This window comes from Mustela erminea, chromosome 1 (assembly GCF_009829155.1).
Source record: "Mustela erminea isolate mMusErm1 chromosome 1, mMusErm1.Pri, whole genome shotgun sequence".
NCBI classification, from domain to species: Eukaryota; Metazoa; Chordata; class Mammalia; order Carnivora; family Mustelidae; genus Mustela; species Mustela erminea.
Window position 1 is genome coordinate 17,274,537 of NC_045614.1, and position 27,775 is coordinate 17,302,311.

General features: G+C 37.8%; 1 protein-coding gene across 4 annotated transcripts in view; it reads right to left on the reverse strand.

Annotated features, from left to right (window-relative positions):
- The window catches only part of SETD2 (SET domain containing 2, histone lysine methyltransferase), a 127,361-nt gene that overhangs the window by 43,734 nt on the left and 55,852 nt on the right, over window positions 1-27,775 (reverse strand). For 3 of the 4 annotated variants that reach the window (XM_032317937.1, XM_032317943.1, XM_032317950.1), the window contains 3 exons: window positions 23,473-23,607; window positions 22,279-22,398; window positions 20,237-20,899 (listed from right to left, as the gene is read on the reverse strand). In XM_032317937.1, coding sequence (XP_032173828.1) covers window positions 20,237-20,899; window positions 22,279-22,398; window positions 23,473-23,607 — 918 coding nt within the window. Of the gene's footprint in view, window positions 1-16,946; window positions 17,277-20,236; window positions 20,900-22,278; window positions 22,399-23,472; window positions 23,608-27,775 lie in introns of those variants that run through there. The other variant, XM_032317966.1, reaches the window with a different exon arrangement.

Sequence of the window (27,775 nt, forward strand, 5' to 3'; positions counted from 1 at the left end):
TCCAGGATCAGATTAATACCTGTGCCTCTGCAACATTTTGAATTCTCATCAATGCTTAGAACAGCCCACCCTTGGTCAATTAATCATTCCTCTTCAAAGGCTCAAAATCAATCTTCAGAAATTATTTGATAAACACTGAATAGCTCATGCACAAGCAATGCATCCAATATCCCTTTATAAAAGTATGTAAATATATGTGGAGTTGTTTTTAATTTGTAGAGACAAAGACAGCACGAGTTCTTTGATGGTTATTTGTGGAAATCTGGTATGCTCATTTATATAACAAGTATTTAGGTACAAACTAGGTGTTAAACGCATATTATCAAGAGTCTCCTATTTTCGGGGCACCTGGGTGGCTCAGTGGGTTAGGCCACTGCCTTCGGCTCAGGTCATGATCTCGGGGTCCTGGGATCGAGTCCCGCATCGGGCTCTCTGCTCAGCAGGGAGCCTGCTTCTCTCTCTCTCTCTCTTTCTCTGCCTGCCTCTCTGCCTACTTGTGATCTCTCTCTGTCAAATAAATAAATAAAATCTTTAAAAAAAAAAAAAAAAAAAAAAAAAGAGTCTCCTATTTTCAAATACTGGAGATACCTAGGAACAGCCACTAAGAGGTTCACAGACCAACAATGGTGGCTGGCAATTCTTTTACTGTGTGCCATGTCCTTTAACTGCATTCTCATATACTCTTACACTGCTAAGGCTGACTTGAAAGAAAATAAAATTTAAAGGTGGAAGGTCTTTATACCTAATTCATACAGTAGGTTCTCTATTTTTTAATAAACACTTGCCAGCCATCCCACTTCTGAGCATATATACAAAAAGAATGAAAACAGGATCTCCAAGAGAGCTGCACTCCCATATTCATGGCAGCATCACTCACACTAGCCAAGATATGCAAACAACCGTCAACAGATGAGTGGAGAAGATGTACTGTACAAGTATATGACATGATATTATTCAGTCATGAGAAAAAAAGATATCTTGCCATTTATGACGACATGAACGAACCCCGAGGATATTATGCTAATGAAATGGTGAGGATGCAGAGAAACTGAAAACCTTATATGCCACTGAAAGGGATGTAAAATGGTACAGCTATCATGGAAAAGGGACTGGCAGTGCCTCAAACGTTAAATATGGAGTTACCACAATTCAAAAAATCCATTCCTAGATACATATCCAAGAGAAATGAAAACCAGTATTCACACAAAAGTTTGCACATAAATATTCATAACTGTATTATTCCTAACATTCAAAAAAGTAGAAACAACACAAATGTCTATCAGCTAACAAATGGATAACAAAATGGTTAAAAAATATCTATACAAGGGAATATTATTCAGCTATAAAATGAAATTAAGTACTGATAAATGCTACGACACAGATGAATCCTGAAAACATTACGCTAAATAAAAACCAAAAAGAAAAGGCCATTATTATAGGATTCCACTTATCCTTGTTCACAAACTGTGCAAATTCACCAACTCACTAAAACTTCTTTGTAATCCTCAAATCAACACGTCAGAAAAAACATCACTAATTCTTCCCCCCAAAGTTAAGACCATCACTTGTGTATTTTGATATACTTTTTCTAAATAATGCCTGATAACATGATGCAACACTTTATTCCCCAGTCTCTCAGAATCCTCTCATTACTCTTTTTGGAAAGGCTTCTAGTACACTCATACCCTTGTATATTTTCTTTCCAACTTTTTTAATATCATTTTCACTGACTTTATGAAATCAATGCATTTTTATTTTATAACAGCTCTATACTACATTTGTACTGCATTGCCCAATTTTTATAACAGTGAGACTTTAGCTAAGAAGGACAACACTTCAGATAAAGACAGATGCTAATGTTAACAGAGATGGGATATTTAGATGACAATTTTTTAGTGTTCAGCTCATCAATTAATGTTTTTTGTCATAATGTTTGTTTCTCTAAGCAATCTTGAAACTGAATATTAAGATACTGACAGAACACCATATATTTGTGTATCTGTGTGTACATATATGTGAATGTGGACTTACATATTTAATTACATGTGATGGAGCAGCTTTTCCAAGGTAAATGAATGAAAATGATTTCAAAAAACCCCATCAAGTGGCAGGATATAAAATCAATGCACAGAAATGAGCTGCATTTCTACACACCAACAAGAGGACAAAACAAGAGGAGACAATCCCATTTACAATTCCACACAAAACCAAAAGATGCCTAGGAATAAATCTAACCAAACAGGGGAAGAATCTGTACTCAGAAAACTATAGAATACTCATGAAAGAAATTGAGGAATACACAAAGAAATGGAAAACGTTCCATACTCATGGATTGGAAGAACAAATATTGTGAAAATGTATAGACTACCTAGAGCAATCTACACAGTTAATGCAATCCTTATCAAAATACCATCAACTTTTCTCACAGAAATGGAACAAATAATCCTAAAATTTGTACGGAACCAAAAAAGACCCTGAGTAGCCAGAGGAATGTTGAAAAAGAAAAGCAAAGCTGGTGGCATCACAATTCTGTACTTCAAGTTCTATTACAAAGATGTAATCCTCAGGACAGTATGGTATGGGCCAAAAACAGAACACAGATCAATGGAACAGAATAGAGAGCCCAGAAATGGATCCTCAACTCTATGGTCAACTTATCTTTTTTTTTTTTAGAAAAAGAAAAAAAAAGATTATTTATTTGAGAGACAGAGATCATAAGTAGGCAGAGAGGCAGGCAGAGAGAGAGAAAGGGAAGCAGGCTCCCCACTGAGCAGAGAGCCCGATGCGGGGCTCGATTCCAGGACCCTGGGATCGTGACCTGAGCCGAAGGCAGAGGCTTTAATCCACTGAGCCACCCAGGCACTCCCAGTCAACTTATCTTTGACAAAGCAGGAAAGAATGTCCAATGGAAAAAAGACAGTCTCTTCAACAAATAGTGCTGGGAAAATTGAACAACCATATGCAGAAGAATGAAACTGGACCATTTCCTTACACCACACACAAAAACAGACTCAAAATGGATGGAGACAGGAATCTACCAAAATTCTCAAAGAGAACACAGGCAGAAACCTCTTCAACTTCAGCCACAGAAACTTCTTCCTAGACACGTGGTCAAATGCAGGGGAGGCGAGAGCAAAAATGAACTACTAGGACTTCATCAAGATAAAGGGCTTTTTTGCACAACAAAGGAAACAGTCAACAAAATCAAAGAGAAGGTATTTGCAAATAACCTATCAGATAAAGGGCTAGTAGTATCCAAAATATACAAAGAACTTATCAATCTCAATACCCAAAGAACAAATAATCCAATCAAGAAATAGGCATAACACGTGAACAGACAATTCTGCAAAGAAAACATCCAAATGGCCAACAGACACATGAAATAGTCCTTAACATCACTTGGCATCAGGGAAATACAAATCAAAACCACAATGAGATACCACCTCACAGCGGTCAGAATGGCTAAAACTATCAAGTCAGGAAAAGACAGATGTTGGCGAGGATATGGAGAAAAGGGAATTCTCCTACAACTGTTGGTGGGAATGCAAGCTGGTGCAGCCACTCTGAAAAACAGTATGGAGGTTCCTCAAAAAGCTGAAGATAGACTACCCTACGATCCAACAACTGCACCACTAGGTATTTACCCCAAGATACAAATGTGATCCGAATAGGCAGGTGTACCCCAATGTTTATAGCAACAATGTCCACAACAGCCAAACTATGCAAAGAGCCTAGATGTCCATTGACAGATGAATGGATAAGGATGTGGTGTGTATATATACAACAGAATATTATGCAGCCATCAAAAATTGAAATCTTGCCATTTGCAACAACATGGATGGAACTAGAGGGTATTATGCTGAGCGAAATAAGTCAATCAGAGGAAGACAATTATCATATGATCTCATTAATATGTGGCATCTGAGAAACAAGGCAGAGGATCATACGGGAAGAGGAAAAAATGAAACAAGACAAAACCAGAGAGGGAGACAAACCATAAGAGACTCTTAATCTCAGGAAACAAACTAAGGGTTGCTAGAGTGGAGAGGGGTGGGAAGAAGGGGTGGCTGGGTGATGGACACTGGGGAGGGTATGTGCTATGGTGAGTGCTGTGAATTGTGTAAGACTGATGAATCACAGACCTGTACCCCTGAAACAAATACTACATTATATGTCAGTTAAGGAAACCCACCATATACCAGGATTTTAAGGCCTTCATGAAGCAAACATACCAAACATTTATCTGGATTTACTGAACACTGAAAATTTAGAAAAAGAGGTGAGAACTTAGAGAAACATACATTAAGAAACATACAACTGGGGCGCCTGGGTGGCTCAGTGGGTTAAGCCGCTGCCTTCGGCTCAGGTCACGATCTCAGGGTTCTGGGATCGAGTCCCACATCGGGCTCTCTGCTCAGCAGGGGGCCTGCTTCCCTTCCTCTCCTCTCTGTGATCTCTTTCCTTCCTCTCTCCTACTGTGATCTCTCTCTGTCAAATAAATAAATAAAATCTTAAAAAAAAAAAAAAAAAAAAAAACATGCAACTTTGGGTAAGACGATATGACCGTTTCATGGAATCTGATTCAAAATTCTATACACTAGTTTAAAGATTAAAAATCAGGGTGCCTGGGTGGCTCAGTCAGTTAAGCATCTGACTCTTAGTTTTGGCTCGGGTTGAGACCTTAGGAGTTGTGGGATCAAACCCTGCGTTGGGCTCCATGCTCAGCAGGTAGTCTGCTTGGGATTCTCTCTCTCCCTCTGTCCCTCCCCCTGCTTCTGCGGGCTCTCTCAAATAAATAAATAGATAGGTAGAAAATAAAGACTAAAAATCCATTTTCTCAACAACAAAATTTAAAAAATGAACATAAAACATGTTTATGGCCCTACGCCACCCTACGGCCCAAACAAAGAAAAAACATTACTGGAAAAATACTGCTGCTATGTACACTAGCTCTTGGGGAAAAAGGAGCCAGGGTACAAATCAGCACAAACTCTGTGAAAAACTTGCAGTGATAATGGCTCTATAACCAGATATAGCTTTCTTTAACAGAAGGAAGAACTGTTAACTCCTATCATGTCCTTGTACAGCATTTAAGAGTCTGTGGTTTTACCTCACAAACTATATTACAAATGGTAGCAGAGGGGTCTCCATTAGGTCACAGAGATCTTGAGATCTGACTACAAAGAAAATTTAGAGGAGAACATAAATGTCTGGAGATTTCATAAAATCACACACATAAGAGGGGCAGAAGAAGGGAGAGTGAAGAAAAAGTGGAGTAGAATAATTTTATTTATTCTTTGAAACCCCTGAAGATACTCTTCTAACTTCAGACAACTGTGCTCCCATGAAATCAAAGATGTTAAGACTGAATTTCTGTTTTCACCCCCTCAGACAAATGGGCAAAACATATGGTCACAGTTCTTAAAATAGGAAACAGAAATATAAAGATACTCAACATTTCATGCATAAGAGACATGCAAATTAAAACTACAATAATATTCTATTTCTATCAGTCCATCCAAGATAAAGTTAGACAATACTTGAGTTGGCCAGGGTGTAGTAAAATATGCACCCTTATGCATATACATTACTGATGAGAGTTAAATTGGTATAACTATAAAAATCAATTTGGAAGTAACTATTAACTACAGATAACACAGACCAGGACTCAGATATACCACTTTTAGTAATCTATCCAACATGTATATTCCAAACACTTGTATATGTGAATGTGTCTGAATGACCTACATAAAAGTTCCACACTAAGCTAAAGAAAGGAATCAATTACAATGGCCAAAGTAGAGACGGATAAATATGATTAACAGGAGACTGATTACGCCATATGTTTACAATAAAGTACCACGCAGCTATGAAAACTAAATTCTTTAAAGCCTGGTCTATAAAACAAACTTCATAATGTATTAAATAAAAAACAAGGAGCTCAATAGTGCTGCCAGCTTTAAAACAAAACAAAACAAACAAAAAACAACGACTAAATACATGCACACAGCATGCACAAATTATCTCTGGAAGGTTATACAAGAAGTTGGTTGTGCTGGCTGACTTCAGGGAACAAGACAGAGGGAAGGGCCAGGAGCAAAACATTTTATCTCTATGCTTTTTGAATTTTGTATCATGTACAGGAATAGCCTATTTAAAATTTTAAATGAGAAGAAGAAAAAAAGGTTAATATGCCTCAGAAGAAGCCCTCAACAAAGTACCAAAAGACTCAGCACATTATGGCTGTACTCATGGTAAAGAACAGTACCTGAGTGTTCTGAGGTCTCAGGCAGCAAGGCCTAAGAAATTGAAGACTCTGGGGCGCCTGGGTGGCTCAGTGGGTTAAAGCCTCTGCCTTCGGCTCAGGTCATGATCCCAGGGCCCTGGGACTGAGCCTCGCATCGGGCTATCTGCTTAACGGGGAGCCTGCTTCCCTTCCTCTCTCTCAGCCTGCCTCTCTGCCTACTTGTGATCTCTGTCAAATAAATAAATTTAAAAAAAGAAAAGAAACTGAAGACTCTCAAAACAACTTCTAAATGCTGCTCTTCAGCAAGTGCCATACTTTAAAAGCCCTCCTAGGTCACTGCCATTCACTTTAAACTTGTCCCCCCAGGCCCTCCTTCTTTTCCAGCTTGACTCTAATTCAAAGAATGTATCCTAACAATGCTTAGTTTTATTCAACATACACCTTAACATGCTGTGTTTACACTAAATACTATAGCACAAGGTGAACAGCAGAGCCAAGTTCCTGTTTTCAGGGCCTCCCTAGCCCAATAGCAAATGTGTGTGTAGAAAAATAAGTGTTTTCATGCTGATAAATAATAACTGAAGAATAATCAAGGTCATGGTGATTAAATGTTTCTCAATTTCAAAGTTCTGTTTTCCAGGCAAATTAATTCCAAATCTAAGATTTTTCTTTACACCTTTGAAATTTAACTACCTCTTCTGTAATCTTTCTAATTAAAACCTAAAAATCACCATAGCCCTCCAAATGACTGCTTGGAGTTCTGAGTTGCACTGGTCAATGCAGCACTGCAGTGAAGAGTACGTGGTCGTTATTTAACAAAGTAGTAGACGTCTCAGCCTCAGCAATCAGACAAGAGTAAGGAATGAAATGCATCCGAATTGGTGAGGAAGACATAAAACTTTCACTATACACAGATGACATGGTACTATATATAGAAAACTTTAAATACTTCACCAAAAAAAACTACTAGAATGATAAATGAATTCAGTAAGGCTGCAGGATACAAAATCAACATACAGAAATCTACAGCATTTTTACATACCAATAACGAAGCAACGGAAAGAGAAATTAATAAAGTAATCCCATTTATAACTGCACCAAAGAGAATAAAATACCCAGGAATAAACTTAATAACCAAGGAGGTAAAAGACCTGTACTCTGAAAACTGTAAAACATCCATGAAAGATATTGAAGACAACACAAACTAGTAGGTATTTTATGCTCACGGGCCAGAAGAACAAATACTGTTAAAATGTCCATACTACCAGCAGCGCCTGGGTGGTTCAGTGCATTAAAATGTCCATACTACCAAAAGCAATCTACAGATTTAATGTAATCTTTATCAAAATGCCAGCAACATTTTTCACAGAACTAGAACAATCCTAAAATTTGAATGGAACCAGAGAAGACTCTGAATAGCCAAAACAATCTTGGGGCGGGGGAAGGGAAACAAAGCTGGAAGTATCAGAATTCCAGATTTCAAGTTACAAGTCTGTAGTAATCAAAACAGTATGGTATTGGCACAAAAACAGGCACACAGATCAATGAAATAGAAAAGAAATCCCAGAAATAAACCCACATTTATATGGTTGATTAATTTTTAACAAAGGAGGAAAGAATACACAATGGGAAAAGATAGCCTCTCCAACAAATGGTATTGAGAGAACCAGACAGCTAAATGCAAAGTATTCAAACTGGACCACTGATTACACCACACACAAAGATAAATTCAAAATGGGTTAAGGACCTAAATGTGAGACCTGAAACCATAAAAATTCTAGAGGAAAACATAGGCAATAATTTCTCTGACACTAGTCGTAGCAACACTTTTCTAAATAGGTCCTCTCCTGAGGCAAACAAAAGCAAAAACAAAAAACAAGAGCAAAAGCAAACAAAAGCAAAAATTAACTACTGGGACTTCATCAAAACAAAAAACTGCACAGGGTGAAGGAAATAATCAACAAAACTAAAAGGCAACCTATGGAATGGAAGAAGATATTTGCAAATGACATATCCGTTAAAGGGTTAGTATCCAAAATATATTAAGCATTTATATAACTCAACACCACAAAAACAAATAATCAAGTTTAAAAATGGGCAGGGGCACCTGGGTGGCTCAGCTGGTTAAGCGATTGCCTTCAGCTTGGGTCATGATCCCAGAGTCCTGGGATCAAACCCATGTCAGGCTCTCTCCTCAGTGGGGAGCCTGCTTCTCCCTCTCCCTTTGCCTGCCACTCTGCCTTGTTTGTGCTCTCTCGCTCTATCTGTCAAATAAATAAATAAAATCTTTAAAAAAAAAAAAGTTTAAAAGGGGGCAGAAGACATGAACAGACATTTCTCCAAAGACATTACTCATCATCAGGGAAATGCAAATCAAAACCACAATGAGATATCACCTCACACCTGTCAGAAAAGCTAAAATAAAAAACACAAGAAATGAGTGTTGGTGGGGCACCTGGGTGGCTCAGTCAGTTAAGTGTCTGCCTTCAGCTCAGGTCATGATCTCAGAGTCCTGGGATCAAGCCCCACGTGGGGCTCCCTGCTCAGCAGGGAGTCTGCTTCTCACACACCCTGTGCCTCCCACTTATGCGCTCTTTCTCAAATAAATAAAGCCTTTAAAAAAAAAAGAAAGAAAGAAAAGAAAAGAAAGAAAGAAATGAGTGTTGGGGAGGATATGGGGAAAATAGGAACCCTCCTGCACTGTTGGTAAGAATGCAAACTGTTACAGCCACTGTGGAGACAGTACAGAGCTTCCTTAGAAAGTTAAAAATGAACTACCCTACAATCCAGCAATTGCACTACTGGGTATTACCCAACGAATACAAAAACACTAGTTTGAAGGGATATATAACCTCTATGTTTACAATTATGGAAGCAGCCCGCGTCAATCAACAGATGAATCGATAAAGAAGATGTAGTGTATATATACAATAGAATACTATTCAGTCATAAAAAAATAAAATCTTGCCATTTGCAACAACATGAATGGAGCTAGAGTACAATGCTAAGCGAAATAAGCTAGTCAGAGAAAGATAAAAACGGTATGATTTCACTTATATGTGGAATTTAAGAAACAAACAAATGAGCAAAGGAGAAAAAAAGTGGGGGAGAGAGAGACAGACCAAGAAACAGACTCTTTCTATAGAGAACAATCTGATGGATACCAGAAGGGTAGAGTAGGTAGGAGGATGGGTGAAATAGGTCATGGGGATTAAAGAGTACATTTACCATCATGAGCCCTGAGTATGGAAGTGTCCAATCACCGTACTGTATACCTGAAACTAATATAACACTGTAATGTTAACAACACTGGAGTTAAAATTAAAAACTTAAAAAAAAAATTTTTAAAAGGAGTAGGCTGTCAACCCAGCACTACAGTTAAGAGTAGGAACACCCCTCCCTTGGTGCCCAAATCATCTATCTAGAAAATACTTTTGGGACCACAGCTCATTCCTTCCCAACTTACACATATACACATCCCTGTTTGAAAAGCTACTCATATTTATGAGCCCCTGCCCCACAAAATCCCAGCTTTGCTTATAATTTCAGGGGTCCTGAAAATCCCGAATTTCAATCATAGATCACAGATTGACAACCTCTGCAGCACTGAGAAGAAAAAGATATTGAACAAAACACTAAAATGGTAGTTTCTATGATTTCAGAATGAATTTGAACTTATTACAGTTTCTAAATCAGAAGCAGATTAAGAGAAATCTGAAGTATTCACCAAAGATACATAATTATGTGAATTGCCTAGCAAGGATATAGAAATCACTACTCACTGAAACAGAAAAAGGAATGGAAAGAATATGGGATTTAAATCAGAAGACTTGAGTCAATTTTCAGCTCTCTCACTCAAAAGATAAGTCACAATCTCAGGGCATACAAACAGCACCATTTACTTCACAGGGTTATAAAAATCATATGACACGCACGCAAATGTTTTCTGATCACCTATCAAGTTAAATACACAAACCACGGATTCAATAAGCAGCCTGATACCATGGTAAAAGACTGACCCTCCTCACGTCTTCATTCAAAGATTTATGAAGTGCCGAAGGACATATCAGGCTCTCACAGTACCCTGGGGAAACCTGAGTGAACAAGACAGAAGTGTTCTCTGCCCTCACACTCTGTACTAGCATGAAATGTTACATGCTATGGCTGGAAAAGATGTTATGAGTGCGTATATAGAAAGGGCAGAATAATCTTAGAGGAATGAGAATGGCTTTCTGGGGGTAAAGGATGAAACTTTAACAAGAGACATCTAAACAAAAGTGTTTTCGGGTCGCCTGGGTTGCTCAGTGGCTTAAGGCCTCTGCCTTCAGCTCAGGACATGATCCCAGAGTCCTGGGATCAAGCCCCGCATCAGGCTCTCTGCTCAGCGGGAAGCCTGCTTCCCTTCCTCTCTCTCTGCCTATCTGTGATCTCTGTCAAATAAATAAATAAAATCTTTAAAAATACACATATATATTTTTATTTATTTTTTTTTTTTTTAAAGATTTTATTTATTTGACAGAGAGAAATCACAAGTAGATGGAGAGGCAGGCAGAGAGAGAGAGAGGGAAGCAGGCTCCCTGCTGAGCAGAGAGCCCGATGCGGGCCTCGATCCCAGGACCCTGAGATCATGACCTGAGCCGAAGGCAGCAGCTTAACCCACTGAGCCACCCAGGCGCCCACACATATATATTTTTAAAAAGACTGTTTTTCACAGCTGAGCAAATGTGTTTGTGTGTGTATGAACATTATTAGCACAGACCCACTGGTAGGTCAGAATGGCTTGAGGTGATATGGCGTAAATGAGTAACTATGCCATGGTATGCAAGCCTTGTAAGAAAAATGGACCTCATGGAGCAGTGTAATGAGGAACCATTTAAAAGCTTTAAATGGGACAGTGACATGAACAGATATGCAGTTCCGAAAGAAAAAAAAGTAGGGGGCATATAGTAGTCATTCACTATTATTAAGAGGTATTATTATAACCCCTATTTAAAGATACCATAATAAAAGTAACCCTTACTCTAAAAATCAAAAAATGGTCCCAGCCCTGGAAGATGTCAAGGTCCAGTGAGGGGAATAAGCATCTGAACAACTAACTTTAGTAGTACACACACACACAGAAAAGGACAAAGCATCACAAGGGGTGAACTGCAACTCCAGATAAAGGACAATTTTAAAAAGGAAAGAATGAAAAGAGATGATATTCCAAGCAAAAAGAACAGCATATACAAGGACACTGAAGGGTGAGTATGTATGAACAGCCTGATGTGACTCATGCACTGAATGTGTAAGAAACACTGCTGGGCACGAAAGTTAGATAAACACAGAAGTACCTCCCAAGCCATACACTAAAGGCTCTATAATTAACAGAAGCCTCTGTGATGCTACAAGAGGTTCCTACTGATCATATCTGTGTTTTTAAAAAGATAACATCGAAGTTTAATAAAGGATAACATGAAGAGGGAAAGAATGTAACAGGAGGTTGTTACAACCATTCTAGCAAGAAATGACAGGAGCTTGAATTAAAAATGGCTAAGAGGAGACACTGTGACCTATTTAACATATAGGACAAAAGAAATCTCAGGTGCTCCAAAAAATACCAGTTTTTTAAAAATTTAATTTTATTTATTTATTTGACAAGAGAGATAGAGCAAAAGTAGGCAGAGAGGCAGGCAGAGCTTGGAGAGGGAAAAGCAGGCTCTCCGCTGAGCAGGGAATTCCATGTGGGGCTCGATTCCAGGACCCTAGAAACATGATCTGAGCTAAAGGCAGATGCTTAACCGACTGTGCCACCCAGGCACGCTGAAATATCACCTTCTAAGGGAAGGCAGAATAAGAATGATCAGAAAGAGGCATGGGAAAATCAAATGATTCAGCAGAGGGTGTGGTCTCAGACTAACAGAAGGAAAGACAAGGAAATTTCAAGTACATGATCACACATTTACTCATATATAGAAAAACACACATACATATATACATGTAAATATATACATATGTATATGCATGGATCTATAAATACATGTGTGTATATTTATATACATGTATGTATATAAATATGGATGTATTTACAGTCTGCTGACAGCTCCTACAAGCCATGCCCCAGTAGCAAAGACGACTTCATCTAAAGCCCAGATTTGGTTTCTAAATATCATTTTCCATTACAGGAACCTGAGCTTCTTGGACAAATGGCCAATGCCAGGGTAAGGGAAAATATATGATAAGCCTGGAAAGGCATACTGTACCAGATTAAAAAAAACTAATGGCGACATATTGAAATCACACAGAAAAGAACTTAAAGGGTCTCACACTGGCCAAACGAGGACAATTTAAGCAAATACATAATGAAATTAATGGGTCACAATACACTGTATAAAACAAGAATCCATGAGGCTCTGCAGCATAACTTGGGTATTGGAGATGCTGTGGTTGTCACACTCTACAAGACAGGTTTCCCTGAAACTGCCAGTTCTTGGAGAACTCATCAAATTGAGGTTGCTCCAACCAGATCTGCAGTTGGTAGATTTAAAGCAAATCTTGTTTTTGAGGAGACTCAGAAGAAGCTTTAAGAGGAAGAGGAGCAATCTGGGAAGAAATTAGTGTTATTCTTGCCTTTAAGATGAAGGATGGCCCTGGGGGTAAAGAAACCACCAGCTCCATACCTATTGTGGGGCTTGAACTCTTGAACCTGAGATTGAGATTTGCATGCTCCACTGACTGAACCAGACTGGTGCCCTGAGATTTGTTTTTACATGGTTGTGACCAATTCTGTTCTTCCTAAATTCTGGGTGAACAGAGCCTAATGGTATATTACTGCTTTGATGAACTGCATACAACAGAGAATATTACAAAGCTAATACGGTAATTATGGTTTGGATTAAAATTGAGTTTCAGAATAAAACTGGGAGAAGCAAAATCTAAAAGCTATGTAAACAAAAGCTCTCAATTTGCTTATAAAGTATATTTAAGGATCATTCTGCTGAAGATTCAATTTAAGTTTTCCTTGAGAAAACTAGGGAAGAAACACCAGTAGCTGGCTGGTAATTAGCATGGTGCACTTAATGTTCTTCATCTACTCACCATTAATAGTTTTTTTAAAATTCTGTATTAAAATGTTTAGAAGTTGGGGCACCTGGGTGGCTCAGTGGGTTACGCCTCTGCCTCAGGTCACGGCTCAGGTCACAATCTCAGGGTCCTAGAATCAAGCCAGGCATTGGGCTCTGCTCAGCAGGAAGCCTGCTTACTGCCCTCCCCCACCATCCTTTGCCTACTTGTGATTTCTGTCAAATAAATAAATTAAATCTTAAAAAAAAAAAAAGATGTTTAAAAGAAAACCTTTAAATTTTGCATTACATGCCATCAAGTGGTATTTTCTTCCCAAATCAAAATAAATGTGATCAGAGTTTGGGGGGGAAATATCTATAGCTGAACACAGGCCTATTTTTAAAATAAAAAAAAATTTTTTTAATGGGTTTCCTTCTTGAAAAATCAGTGTAGTTTTGTTGTTAAAAATTAATGCACAGGGGTGCCTGAGTGGCTGAATTGGTTAAACATCCAACTCTCAATCTCAGCTGAGGTCTTGATCTCAGTGTTGCCAGTCTGAGCACCGCACCCCCCCCCCCGCGCCAAAATTAAATGAACAAAGAAAGTTTGCTCTGAGATCCACTTTTTAAATTATAATCTCATATTTAACTAAATGTGTAAAGCTCTCAGTCCTTTGTGATAATTTTCCTTCTTCATAAGTTTAATTATCCATATTTATCTTTCTTCCTAGTTCTAATGCTGATGTGATTCCTTTTATCAGTAAGATACAGGGTAAAATAATGCTTTTGGAATAATGTTTAATAGAAAACTAAAATAGCAACATACACACACACACACACACAAAACAAATAACCAAGAATCCATGAGTCTGAACTTAAATTAATCAACAAGTAAGAACCACATGGGAGAGCAGGAAAAGCTCTTGCTTACAAGAGGGTCAACCAAAACATACAGAAGTTAAAGTAAAGAGGGTTAGAAATCACCACTTGGCAACCATCATAGTTTTAAGTGATTCAGGCAAATTCACCAGACGTTGAAACTAATGAATAAATTTGATAAAAAACAGAATATTTACATACTTCCAAAGGTGTTCCTCTATGGTACTTTTTAATTATAAGGAGAAAAGAGTAACTTTACACTGGGAAAACCTGGCAGACACCATCTTAATGAAGTGATCAAAGCTGACAATGCCAATAATGGGACAAATCAACATCATATGGACACAATTCAATACTCCTCACAAAACGTATGACCTGAATCCAAAAGAAAACTTCAGATAAGCCCAAGCTGAAGAATATTCTAAAAAATTCAAAAATATTTTAAAAATTTGAAGTTTATAAAAAGCAAATAAAGACTGAGGAACTATTAAAGAGATACAACTCAATGTAACACTTTAGCCCAGATTCTGGATCAAACTTTTTTTTCTTTTTTTCTGCTATAGAACACATTAGGTATACAATTGGTAAAATCTGAATGAGATCTGCTGGTCAGATAATAGTATTAAGTCACTGTATTTTGCTGGTTTTGATAAATATATTGTAATCATAAAGAAAAATGTCCTTGTTTTTTTACAAAATATACACTAAAATATCTAGGGGCAATGGGCATCATATCTGTAACTTATTCCTTAAAGTTAAAAAAAAATTAAGAGAAAATGATGAAGAAATTTGGTAAAATGTTGACACTGGGGAATCTGAGTAAAGGGATAAGAGGAATTTTTAGCTGACTTTTTTCTGCATTTGTCCCTAAAATGTATATACCATGCAGAATACACAGAATAGTATTCTTACAGTTTTCCTGTAAGTCTGAAATTACACAAGTAAAAGTTAACAATATTAAGAAGGAAAATCTATACATTTTTATTATGGTTACATATAAGATTAGATTACACCAATTTATCTATACTCAGAAAGTCCCTTAAGTTTCCAACTAACCTGATCATGGTCCTGAGGAAAAAACAATACTCTTTAAAGGTCTCTTGGCCCAGTAGTTCTATCATATATATCCTCTCCCATTTCTCAGTCTTACATCCAAATCATTTAAAGTAACTTTCCCTAAACAGAGTCAAGACTTTTTTTAAAAAAATACTTCATGAGATATAGAAACATGATCATTATGTCTTTAGGGAAACAGAATTAAGACGTCATCTCAAAGGATAAACTGTCAAAATGACTTCACTCAAAATCAGAATGTTTTGGGGCGCCTGGGTGGCTCAGTCAGTTAAGCACCTGCCTTTGTCCTGGGATTAAGCCCCACATCAGGCTCCCTGCTAGCGGGGAGCCTGCTTCTCCCTCTCCCCCTGCTTGTGTGCTCTCACCCTCTCTCTGTCAAGTAAATAAATAAACTTTTTTTTTTTTTTTTTTAAACCAGAAGGTTTCAAAGCAGCCAGGCTCTGAACTTTACCGTTTAGATCACTTATTGGCAAACTTTTTCTGTAAAGGACAAGATAGTAAATATCTCAGGCTTTGTTGGCCATTCAGTCTCTGAGGCAACTACTCAACTCTACCCCTGCAGTGCAAAAGCAGCCATAGACAATATGAAAATAAATGAGTACGGCTCCGTTCCCAAAAAATTTTACAAAAACAAGCAGTAAGGCAGATGTGGCCAACCCCTGATTTAGATGAAAGGATTTATCTGATAATAACAAAAGGGACTACCAATAAGTTTTAGACCAGGTTGGTCTTTTACCAAGTCTGATACTTACAAAAAAATTTCAATGAAGTAGTATCAAAAACCATGTTCTTTAGGGGCAATTCTTTAGGGGCAAATTTTAAAAAGGATAATATTGATCCTTGCGGATACAGAATAATCTCAATGAAGGATTCTGAAATTTACTACAGAAATCCAGGGAACATAATTTCATTTTGAAATGTTGCATAGCAGATTCCACATACAATATTTGTTACAGACTAAGATCCCAGTAGTCACTCAAAACTTTTGCAACTCTGTATTTTATTTAAACTTTCTACAAAGAGTTTAATGTTTAACTTTCCTGGCAAATAATACGTTTGTTGAATTAAAGATAATGTCTTGAGATAAATATGAATAAAATAGGAGTAAGGATATCATTAAGGGCGCCTGGGTGGCTTAGTCAGTAAATTGTCTGCCTTCAGCTCAGGTCATGATCCCAGGACAGGGATCAAGTCCTGCATTGGGCTCCCTGCTCAGCAGGGAATCTTCTTCTCCCTCAACCCCTCTCCACTCCTTGTGACTTCTCTCTCTCTCAAATATATAAAATCTTAAAAAAAAAAAAAAGTATCATTAAGAATAGTGCAACTTGGGGCACCTGGGTGGCTCAGTCTGTTGAGCATCTGCCTTCAGCTTAGGTCATGATCCCAGAGCCCTGGGATCAAGCCCAGAGTTGGGTTCTCTGCTCAGTGGGGAGCCTGCTTCTCTCTCACCCTCTGCCTTCTACTCCCCCTGCTTGTGCTGTCAAATAAATTTGAAAAAAAAAGAATAGTCCAACTTATCGCATTTACAGAATGTTGCCGCTAAATCATCTAATCCAGGTGTATTATAACTACCCAGATCTCTTTATAAGGAGAAATGCACATCCTGTAATCTCAGTATTTACAAGAGAGGCTCTGGAATCACTAGCCATCATAATCTACTGGGTATTTAACGGAAACAAAAACTGCCAAATTCATGGGAACCTTACCTCTTCTTCTCATGATCCAAATGAATGAAGACTTTTCCAGTCAAATTATAATTAATCACCACTTAAAATCAGCTGTTTTGCCCTGTGAAGTCTAGGGTAGATTTTCAGCATGAGGGGTGATGTACAATAATTCCTTTTGCGAACAGAAATATATGCACATGTCCCTGCTGAAAATGTAGCCTGGTAAATCTGCATGTGAAAATGAATCCATGCTTATGTGTAGCAATGTGTTAGGTGATGTTTCTTGTTGAGGTCTACTTTAGGAGTCAAAATGTGTAAGCCCTGTGAAGCCAAGGCAGCAGTCCTGTGTATAGAGGTATAGAAAAAGTAGCTCACTTAATCCTTTCTCGCCAGGAGTCGGGATTTTCCCAGAACGACATCCATTGTCGGCAATGGACGCACCAAAATAACGCCGGCGCCAGTGAGTTAACCACCTCTGTCCTCTTTTCACCTATTATATTTTTCATGCATCATCCAACTTCCCAACCATCTTCCTGTTTCTTCACAGAATGCACGCTAGGTTCTTGTTTTTCTTCAGCACGAAGTTGAAAATGGAGTTGAGAAAAGGAGACACATGGTCAGCTGGTGATGTTAACAAGCTCCTTGCTGCCCTGAGAAGCTAGATGGAAATGGTTCAAGTTACAAGGGGGATCATCATCAGATCTGGGAGGACAAAGAGTAATTCATGAAGCTTCATTCCCTTCCCTCCCCCCCTCTCTCATTTACTGATGATCCCTATGGTCTGCCTTCACAGCAAAATCAAGATTAAGGATCTGAAGCAACCTCTTTCAGTTCTTCACTCCATCCAGTGTGTAGGAAGGCCAAGTGGAACACATGTCCAACAACGTTACAGTGGCCCCAGAAGGTCAGGGAAGCTTGGAGTGGCTAACCACAATCTTAGATCAATGCTTTTTAGTATGATCTTGGAATCAACATCAGCAACTAACACAGTGCTTGGCAACAGGTGCTTAACAAAGGTTGGTTGAGTAAGACATTTTCTTTTCTGCCAATGTCTACTTGAACACATAGGTGGAAGTCAGACAGAAGTAGTTAACTCTTTCAATGCCGGGATAGTATGAGTATATAGTAATCACATCAAGTCCATGTGTTTATCTAAGACATGTTCATATTACAGGTTTCTGATTTCAATGTTCTGGTTAAATGCTAGCTAAAATATTTTATTTAAGGACAACCACAATCAGAGTTTTGAAATTAGAACCATGGTAAATGTTAATTAGAATGATAGATGAATTAAGAGCCCCAGCACCAATGTGTAACAAAACATCACAGTTCAGTCAAGTAACCACCTCTTTCAGTATCCCAATTCTAGATGGGTAATGATTCCAGAGCAAAATAGAAGTGTGAAGAAGGAAAATCTTATTTAATGGCTTCTTTGATGCTAAGAATCAGATAAATCCAAAATATGAAGGTTAAGAAGGCTATATTTTAAAAGTATGAATAAAATTTTAAACCTCAAATCAAGAGGATCATCAAACTATGTAGTACTATGCAACTGCTTTGATCTTTCAGATAGGAGGAGGGAGGACGACAAGCAGGGGAAGGAATAACTTTGTAGGACTCAAAAATGTCTAGAGTGTGAGTTTAAATGACCAGTTATAGCTAACTGAGTTAAGGATATCCCAGAGAGCTATTCATACCACTACCATGACAATAAAAACTACCACACAGAGAAACAAAAGTACTTACTTCTCCTAGATTTTAAGACAGGTTTTTAAGAAATGATGATTATGTCTCATTTCTGAAAATTATGTCAACCAGAGACTTAGCAGGCAGAAGTGTACTATGGGTCTGCCCCCCACCCTTGCTATATAAAACCATGTCTGTAAGGTCTTTCTATGTCCACTCATGTTCATGTTTCCATTCCCACCTTCCTTATGAAGCCAGTCATGCCAGAGGCTCTACTAGCAGTCTCTGAACACAAGAGGGACTTTCTTCCAGCCTCCTGTGCCCTCACAAAGCAGGCCTTAAAGGAAGGTTCATCCAAACGACCATCCCAGCATCTCTTTCAATTTAACTGAAATTTTGGTTCCTGTAGTTCAAATGTCGTATCATTACCAGATTTACTATGAATCCTTCCTTTTACTAAAGTTTATAAAAAGGAAGAATTTCATAAGATTGAGTTAATGATAAACTATAAGTGGTGAGAAAGAGTAGCATGAATAGGTCAATGAGAGCTGAAACCACACAATACTTAAAGGGTCTCAACACAGCAAATTACAAATGCCAAAAGTAAGCACAGTGCACAACCAACCCACTACTCATTCTGCTCAGTATAAGGCCAGTTTCGTATGGGTCAAATTGCAGGATCTACTGGGTGAGCTTTGTAGTCATAATTGGGGACAGAGAGGATTCAGATGTCCATCTTGCTGCACATAAACCTGCACTGCTGGTTTATCTGGCTGCTTCACTTCTGGGAGAAGAGAGGAACAGAAAAACAGAAGATAGCAAGTAACCTGGTCCCACGGGGTCCTCAAGACCTGAACCCCAGATCCAGATCACTTACAATCAAAATGTAACACCTCTCTTCTAGGCTCATCCTGTTATCCACTTCTGTGTTTATCCAAGACCCAGCCTGGGATTTCTACAGAGCAAACCCTACACATCTTGCTACATTCTTTAACCAGAGATTATGTATGTATTAAGCGTTAAGGGGTTCCAGACCCCTCTATTTTGCCTCTAGGTCACATCTTTTGTACAAAGAAATAGGCATTTAAAAGGCAGGCCTATTTCAAAAACAACAGGGGAACTGAATACCAACTACCTCCATATAAAGTTATTTTACTGGAACAGAAATTTATGTTCAATCATTTTTGAGGAGAAGTTGCTAAATTACCTTGGTTTTCCATTTAACTTTTAATTTTAATTTCTAATTAATGCAATACATTAATTTCCAATCAACTTAAACATTCATTCTTTTTTTTTAACCTAGGACCTTACAAAGAACTTTCAAACATAGAATCATACATTTGTTCCTCAAAGGATTTCTGGCTTTGTTTTTAATGTAAAGAGCACTTGAAAAACTGAATTCACTGCTGTGATATGCTTTTCTAAATGAAGAAAAGGGGACATCTGTATATTAGTTTGGCTGCTATATCTCTTGCCAAGGTTTAAAAGATGTTTGAGACATTTATAATCAGCTGTCAGTAAAAGAGACGGCATTCCATTTTTCAAATAGATGTATAGCTAAAGAAGTAGGTAATTCAACGTAAGATTCGTGGAACTCTAGATGTGAGTAATTCAGGTTAAAATAAACAAAAATGTTTTCTTACCTTTAGGTCTTTCCAACTATCCAGGAGCTTGGTGGCCAAATCGCTTATATCTACTGTTTTATCTGGCTGTTCCTGGCTCCTCTCACTCTCCACATCAGATACACCCTCCTCTTCATCCTGGGACGGCGTTTCCTCAGCAATGGTTTCTTCCAGTTTCGGGCCATTGCCCTCTTTGGGCTCTATTTCAGTGTCAGCCTCTGGTTCAGATGTGGGTAGCTTACTGGCTTCCACAGTGATTTCACTCTCAACTTTAGATTCAGGTAGCTGTTGTGTGAGTAGCTGCTGTGACTGTAACTCTTCCTCTTCTTCCACAGGGACGTTTTCTAACTGGTCAAGGTCCTCTTTGCCGTCCTTGCCTTCCAACTCACTGGTAGCATCAGAGATAGCACTGTCCATGCTATTTTCACTTATAATTTTAAGTCTCCGAAACATGAGCTTCTTGGGGGTGTCTGTGTCAGCTTCGGTGCTCAGCTTGGCGGAAGGATCAGGTGTGTTGAGTGGTGTGTGAGCACGTGACGTATTCTCACTTGAATATCCATCTCCTTCACTCAACTGAGGAATGGCAGTTTTGGTCTGAGACCAGCGTTGAATAATTGGAAGTACTTTGCTTTCCTCCAACATATTTTTAGTAGGAATGGGTAAGTGTTCCAAAGTCTTTATAATCTGATTAAACAAATTAAAAAAAAAAGTCACATCACTCTACACAGTTGACTTTTCAAATCTCTGGCTGGGACTCAGATCATTTTTGAAAGACCTGTGGGTTTTCTTTACTGTCTTATCAAGACCTAAGTCTCTATAACTACAAAAGGGTTAAATGTTATAGTACTAGTTTCCTCTGGAAAGGAAGGAAAACTTTTTAAAGACTGACCAGCAAGAATAAAATGCAGAACAGGTAACTGCTCCCAATATCAAACAGGATCGATTAATATCTTCTACCAGTAGTTCTCAAACCTGTGTAGATCTTTCAAAATATATATACTAGTGGACCTTATCCTGGCTATGTTTTTCTAAAAAGTTTTCCAAGTGACTATGATATCGGCTTGGGAACTATGCAACAACATATATTTAAATGATATTTCATCCACAAAAAATGCAGCTATTACTTACCTCTTTTAGCCTCTGATAAACAGCTAACAAAGAAAGACTCTCTCTCCAGAGATAACCATCCCCTCCACTCTGAAATCCAAGAATTTCTTCCAAAGTACTCCCCAATGTAGATCTACAGAATCCCCAAAGTAAGTTGTTCCTCTCTACTTTCTAGATAGAATACTGCTGAATTCATTTAATCATTAATCACAGAATCATTTAATAAAGTCAACTAGATCTGTACAAAAAGGAATAGGGAGGGGCGGGAAAAAGGGAGAAAGGAAGGGAGGGAGGAAGAAACTCCAAATCTTCCTCAACTTCTACTTATTGACAAATCTCCTGGGAGGAAGAAGAGAGGGAAGACAACCACTTACTTGCTCACTCCTGTTTTGTTTTTAAAGTGCATTTTTAAATGACTTCGGTATTATATTAGAAACTATGATTAAAAAGAACTACATTTAAACTAGATTAAAAATATTATTTCATGGGAAGGTATAAATATCACAACTCCACTAATGACATTGCCAAGGAACATTTATTTAGATCTTAAAAAACTTACTGATTCCTCAAAATGTTCTTACTCTTGCCATTCCAGAATTCGCCTCTTCACCAATTTTTTAGAGCCCCCAAATGTAAGTTTCACATGGTTTCCCATTTAAAACTATGGCTTTAGCAACAAACTAGATCCTTCACTTAACTATGATGTGATATCTTGCTCTTGCACTTCCCAATTATGCAGTCTCAGCTACAGGGATACTTTAGGAAAAACCATGGGGCAAACTCACTACTAGCAAGGTCTACGTAAAAGGTTATAATTACAGGAATGACACTGAGATGATATTTATTTAATTCCAATGGTAACTATAATGGTAAATTCATTATTACTCATATTATCACTCAACCTAAGCACTCTATATGGAGGTTTTAAGAAATAAGCAAGTTGATTGTGAACTGACCTCTTCCTGAAGCTTCTGGTTACTTTCCCGGCCATCACCTAGCTCTGCCATCCAAATCCACAACAAAGACAGTCCATGACGTTCCAGAAAAGACTTCAGGCAAGACTGTGAATGTGTGTTCTTCCGTGGGGGAAGGGAAGCAGGATGCAGGGTATTGGGTTGGGGGTGGGTAATACCACACAGAACATTAAAAAGGGTCCACAGAGAGGAATAAAAAGTCTATTTATATTCACAAAACTTTACCTAGAAACTCTATTGTGATTAATGCGACTAAAAGTGTACAAATAACAAATGCTTTAAAGAAATTATAACTTTTTTTGATACCTAAATTGTATCCAGTCAACTTGGACTTTATATAAATAGACTTTACAGAAAAACAAACATCAATATGTCATTTACAATGAAATTCAAATCTGAAAGACCAAGAACCAAATTATATTCATTTTTATCGAAAAACCTAAAACTATAATAGTGTGAATCATTTTCATTTCTCTCTTCCCTTCAGATGTTTTTTCAAAAGGCTTTTTCTCTTAGTTTTCTTTTAAATCATCCTTTTTTTAAAATTATTCAACTTCTTGTGGCATACTTAATAAACTGGAGTAAACGAGATTATCATTAAAATTCCTTGCTTCAAGATCCTGTGGTAAAAATGGCCTTGACATACTAATAATCATGGGGGGACTATATCAAATGTCATGAATTGTTACACAAAAAAAATCCCACCATGCTCTTTGGCTAGAGAGAGAAAGCAAAAAAGATCTACTAAAAAACTAAATGATGCTGAACTTGACATTTTTAAGAGGACAAACTTTCAAAATCATATAGAATTTTCAAACCATTTTAAAAATAAGAGTAACTTTTGGGACGCCTGGGTGGCTCAGTTGGTTGGACGACTGCCTTCGGCTCAGGTCATGATCCCGGAGTCCCGGGATAGAGTCCCGCATCGGGCTCCCAGCTCCATGGGGCGTCTGCTTCTCCCTCTGACCTTCTCCTCGCTCATGCTCTCTCTCTCTCACTGTCTCTCTCTCAAATGAATAAATAAAATCTTTTTAAATAAATAAATAAATAAATAAATAAAAAATAAGAGTAACTTTTCTCAGAGTTATCCCTTCTCCTGTCATCATTCTAGACTGCACATTAGATGCCCCAACTCAAATTCAGAAACAAAAAATAAATTAATATCAAAGAACTCACCTGTATAAGCTCAAGACAGGTAAGTTTCTGTTCCAAGGTTTCAATTCTAACCATAAGCCGGGATAAGCTGAGCACCTGGTTTTTATCAGAGAGACCCTCACCATTCTCCAGCAGAGCTTCTAGCTCTCCATCCACCTGCCATAGCAAAGAAAAAGTATCTGGTTATAAAAACAACAACAAATGTGCCACTAATCTAAGAATCAACCTAAAAAGATGCTCAACCTTGCCAGTAATAAGGAAAACACAAATAGATCCACAGTGGGAAATCATGTCATATTTACTAGATTAATCTGGGGAAAAAATTAAGTCTGATAATGTCAAATCTAGGCAAAGATGTAGATCAAAAGGAATTTTACATGCTGTTGATGAAAGTAAAAATTGGATTTGCTTTCTTCTAATTTATTATCAGCGCATTCTAGAATTTATCATTTCAGGCCATACTGGTTTACTGCTGTCTTTATATCTCTTCTGTGTTAGTTGCTGTCTCGTGTAGATTTTATTCTGTTATTGCCGCACTACTTATTCTCAAATTCCATGTTGATCATATTATTCTCCTTTTTTGGGTTCAGTAATGGAGCTTTCTTGCTCATTCACATCAAATACAGATTCTTTTACGTAACACCTCCAGGATCTTCTGATCAAACACCAGCCTTCCTTTTGATGAGGTTTTTCTTATTTTCTTACTTCCTCACCATACCTTATCTGCTCCAGCCTGGCCAAGCTAGACACTATCACAATTTGAAAAGCATTTCATTCACTCATCAAATATTTACCAAGTACTTACTATATGTCAAGTATAATCCTAGTTGCTAAAGTCACTACAATGAACCAAAACGAACAAAAATCTACTCTTACAGGAGACAGAGCAAATTAATGGTGAAAAGTATGCCAAAAGAAATAAAGCACTGGCTTCAAAAATAAAATATCTGTATCCCCTATGCGTAGCACTGCACACCTAAGAATAAATCCTAAAGATATTTCTAGACACATGTTATACTAAGTTCACTGAATAACCACTGTAAAGTTCACTGTAATATCAAAGAACTATTAACAAATGTCTGTGGCCAGGTTATATAAATTAGCATTTTCATACAATGGATTATTATAGCACAGAAAAAGGAATCAAGTGCAGCCCAATGCAACAAGATTCATCAATCTTATGAACATGTTACATGAAAAAAGTTCCAGAAGATTATATGCTGTATGACTCTGATTATATAAACCTCAAAAACAAAATTTTCATAGATGCATGCCTAAAAAATCAATTTTAAAAAGACAATGGAGATACGACACAAAATTCAAAACAGTGGTATCCTCTAGGGGCTAAGCAGGGAGCACAAAGGAGAGAAGTGCTCACAAGTGGTTCTTTTATAATTATGCTTTGTAACATATATATTTTCTCTGGAAGTTTCAAATATTACATTTAAACAATGGGAAACAACAACAAAAAACCCACCAATAGTTGTTTTCCAGCTGTCTTACCAAAGATATAAAGATACCTTACAGAACTTATTATTGGGGAGATAAAATTAATTCATATGAAAACAAATAATGAAGCATTAATTGTAAAATGTTAGAAAACTATGAAGGAAGGGAGTGGTTAGAATGAGAGTCACCAGAAGCAGGGCTAGCAACAGGTAAGATAAAGGAGAGAATGAGTAAAATCTTGAGCATAGGGAAATGGAAAATTGTGATAGTGCCTAGCTTGGCCAGGCTGGAGCAGATAAGGTATGGTGAGGAAGTAAGAAAATAAGAAAAACCTCATCAAAAGGAAGGCTGGTGTTTGATCAGAAGATCCTGGAGGTGTTACGTAAAAGAATCTGTATTTGATGTGAATGAGCAAGAAAGCTCCATTACTGAACCCAAAAAAGGAGAATAATATGATCAACATGGAATTTGAGAATAAGTAGTGCGGCAATAACAGAATAAAATCTACACGAGACAGCAACTAACACAGAAGAGATATAAAGACAGCAGTAAACCAGTATGGCCTGAAATGATAAAATTCTAGAATGCACTGATAATAAATTAGAAGAAAGCAAATCCAAAAGACAAGAATCTTTTTTTTTTTCTTTAAAGACTTTATTTATTTATTTGACAGATGGAGATCACAAGTAGGCAGAGAGGCAGAGGAAGGGAAGCAGGCTCCCCGCTGAGCAGAGAGCCAGATGCAGGGGATCATGACCTGAGCAGAAGGCAGAGACTTAACCCACTGAGCCACCCAGGCGCCTCTAAAAGACAAGAATCTTAAGGAAATTTTCTTTTCCTTTTATTCAAATATTTTATTTATTTATTTGCCAGAGAGAGAGAGATTAAGAGCATGAGCAGGGAGGGTGGCAGGCAGAGGGAGAAGCAGACTCCCCACTGAGCAAGAAGCCCGACCAAGGACTTGATCCCAGGACACTGGGATCATAACCTGAGTGGAAGGCAGAGGCTTAACTGACTGAGTCACCCGGAATCCCTTAAGGAAATTTTCTGTTACTTAACTTTTTATCATCTCAACATAATTTTAGGCAAGGCACTAAACACTTCTATTTTATATTATACCACAAAACTCACATAACTCTAAGGAACAAAAACAAGAAAACATGAAATGCTACTTACAAGACTCTGAAGAAATGTAAACTCACTTTTTTCCTTCTAAAATGTACACTTAAGGCTCATTTCTTTTTTTTTTTTTTTAAAGATTTTTTAATTTATTTGTCAGAGAGAGAGAGAGAGGAAGAGAGAGCGAACACAGGCAGACAGAATGGCAGACAGAGGCAGAGGGAGAAGCAGACCCCCTGCCGAGCAAGGAGCCCGATGTGGGACTCGATCCCAGGACGCTGGGATCATGACCTGAGCCAAAGGCAGCTGCTTAACCAACTGAGCCACCCAGGCGTCCCAAGGCTCATTTCTTTTTCATTTCCAGTATCACTTATGTTTTGAAGAGATTAAGGACATATACAGAAAAACCAGTTTATGGTTAAACATTAATTCAGGACAATTTCTTTAATGATGGCTTTCCCCTGCATATCCTAAATGTAAAACCTCCTGTGTCTTAAATTCTAGAGGATTAAAATAGGAAAGACCAAGGGCTTTAAAATTCTACTTTTCCCCCAAGTGCAACAGTCAGAACCTCACTTTGGACAGAGTTTTGAGACACAAATACTACTAGGCTAAGAGATGGGGTTTTCTGGTGCACCTGGGTAGCTCAGTTAAGCCTCTGACTCTTGAATTTCAGCTTGGGTCATGATCTCAGGTCCTGGGATTGAGCCCCACATGGGGCTCTGCAACCAAGGCAGTCTGTTTGTCCCTGCCCCCACCAAAATAAATAAATCTTTTTAAAAGAAGAGAGAGAGGTGGGGTTTTCTTTTCATAATTAGCCAAGAAAGGCCTCTCTAACTCTGAAGACTTAAGAGATAAAACTGAGTTCTAAAAAAAAAAAAACTGAGTTCTTAAATTTTTCATTTAATAAACATTTATTGAATAGACACTACAGTATATAAAACTCCACTGGTAAATAAAAACAGTAGCATTCTTTCTTAAGGAAATAAACAGTAAACCTGCAGAAACTTAAGTAAAAATAACAAAATTTTGCAAACAAAATATAGAAAGTGAATAACCTTTGAACCTCCCACTACAATTACGAGCTTAGTGGTTGTACTGACATACATAAAAATTATCATGCCAATCCTATGTATGATACAGCGTCCATAATTTTGGGTACTCAAGTTGATAATCAATTGTGAATTGTGGGATTAATAGCTTTTAGGATACCTGGGAGGAAGGGAGCCAGGAGGCCAACTGATTGCTTTCATTAATTTACATTTACCAGAAGTACTTATTTTTAATTTATGCATCACCGCCTTCCCAAAAGGATCTAAAGTAACTAAAAATCAACATGAATGGGGTACCTGGGTGGCTCAGTGGGTTAGAGCCTGTGCCCTCAGCTCAGGTCATGATCCCAGGGTCCTGGGATCAAACCCTGCATTGGGCTCTCTGTACAGCAGGGAGCCTGGTTCCCCCCACCTCTGCCTGCCTCTCTGCCTACTCGTGATCTCTGTCAAATAAATAAATAAAATCTTTAAAAAAAAATCAATATCAATATGAAAGTATAAAAATGGTTAAGGTATATTTTAATTACTGGTACATGAACATTTATATATACAAAAATGCAAAATTCTATAGCATTTAAAAATTTATTCTGTTAAATGCTTAATCGGTCCAAGAAATTATTTACTTTTTTTTCTTAAAGATTTAATTTATTTGTCAGAGAGAGAGAGAATGAGCAGGGGAGGGGTAAGCAGAAGGAGAGAGAGAA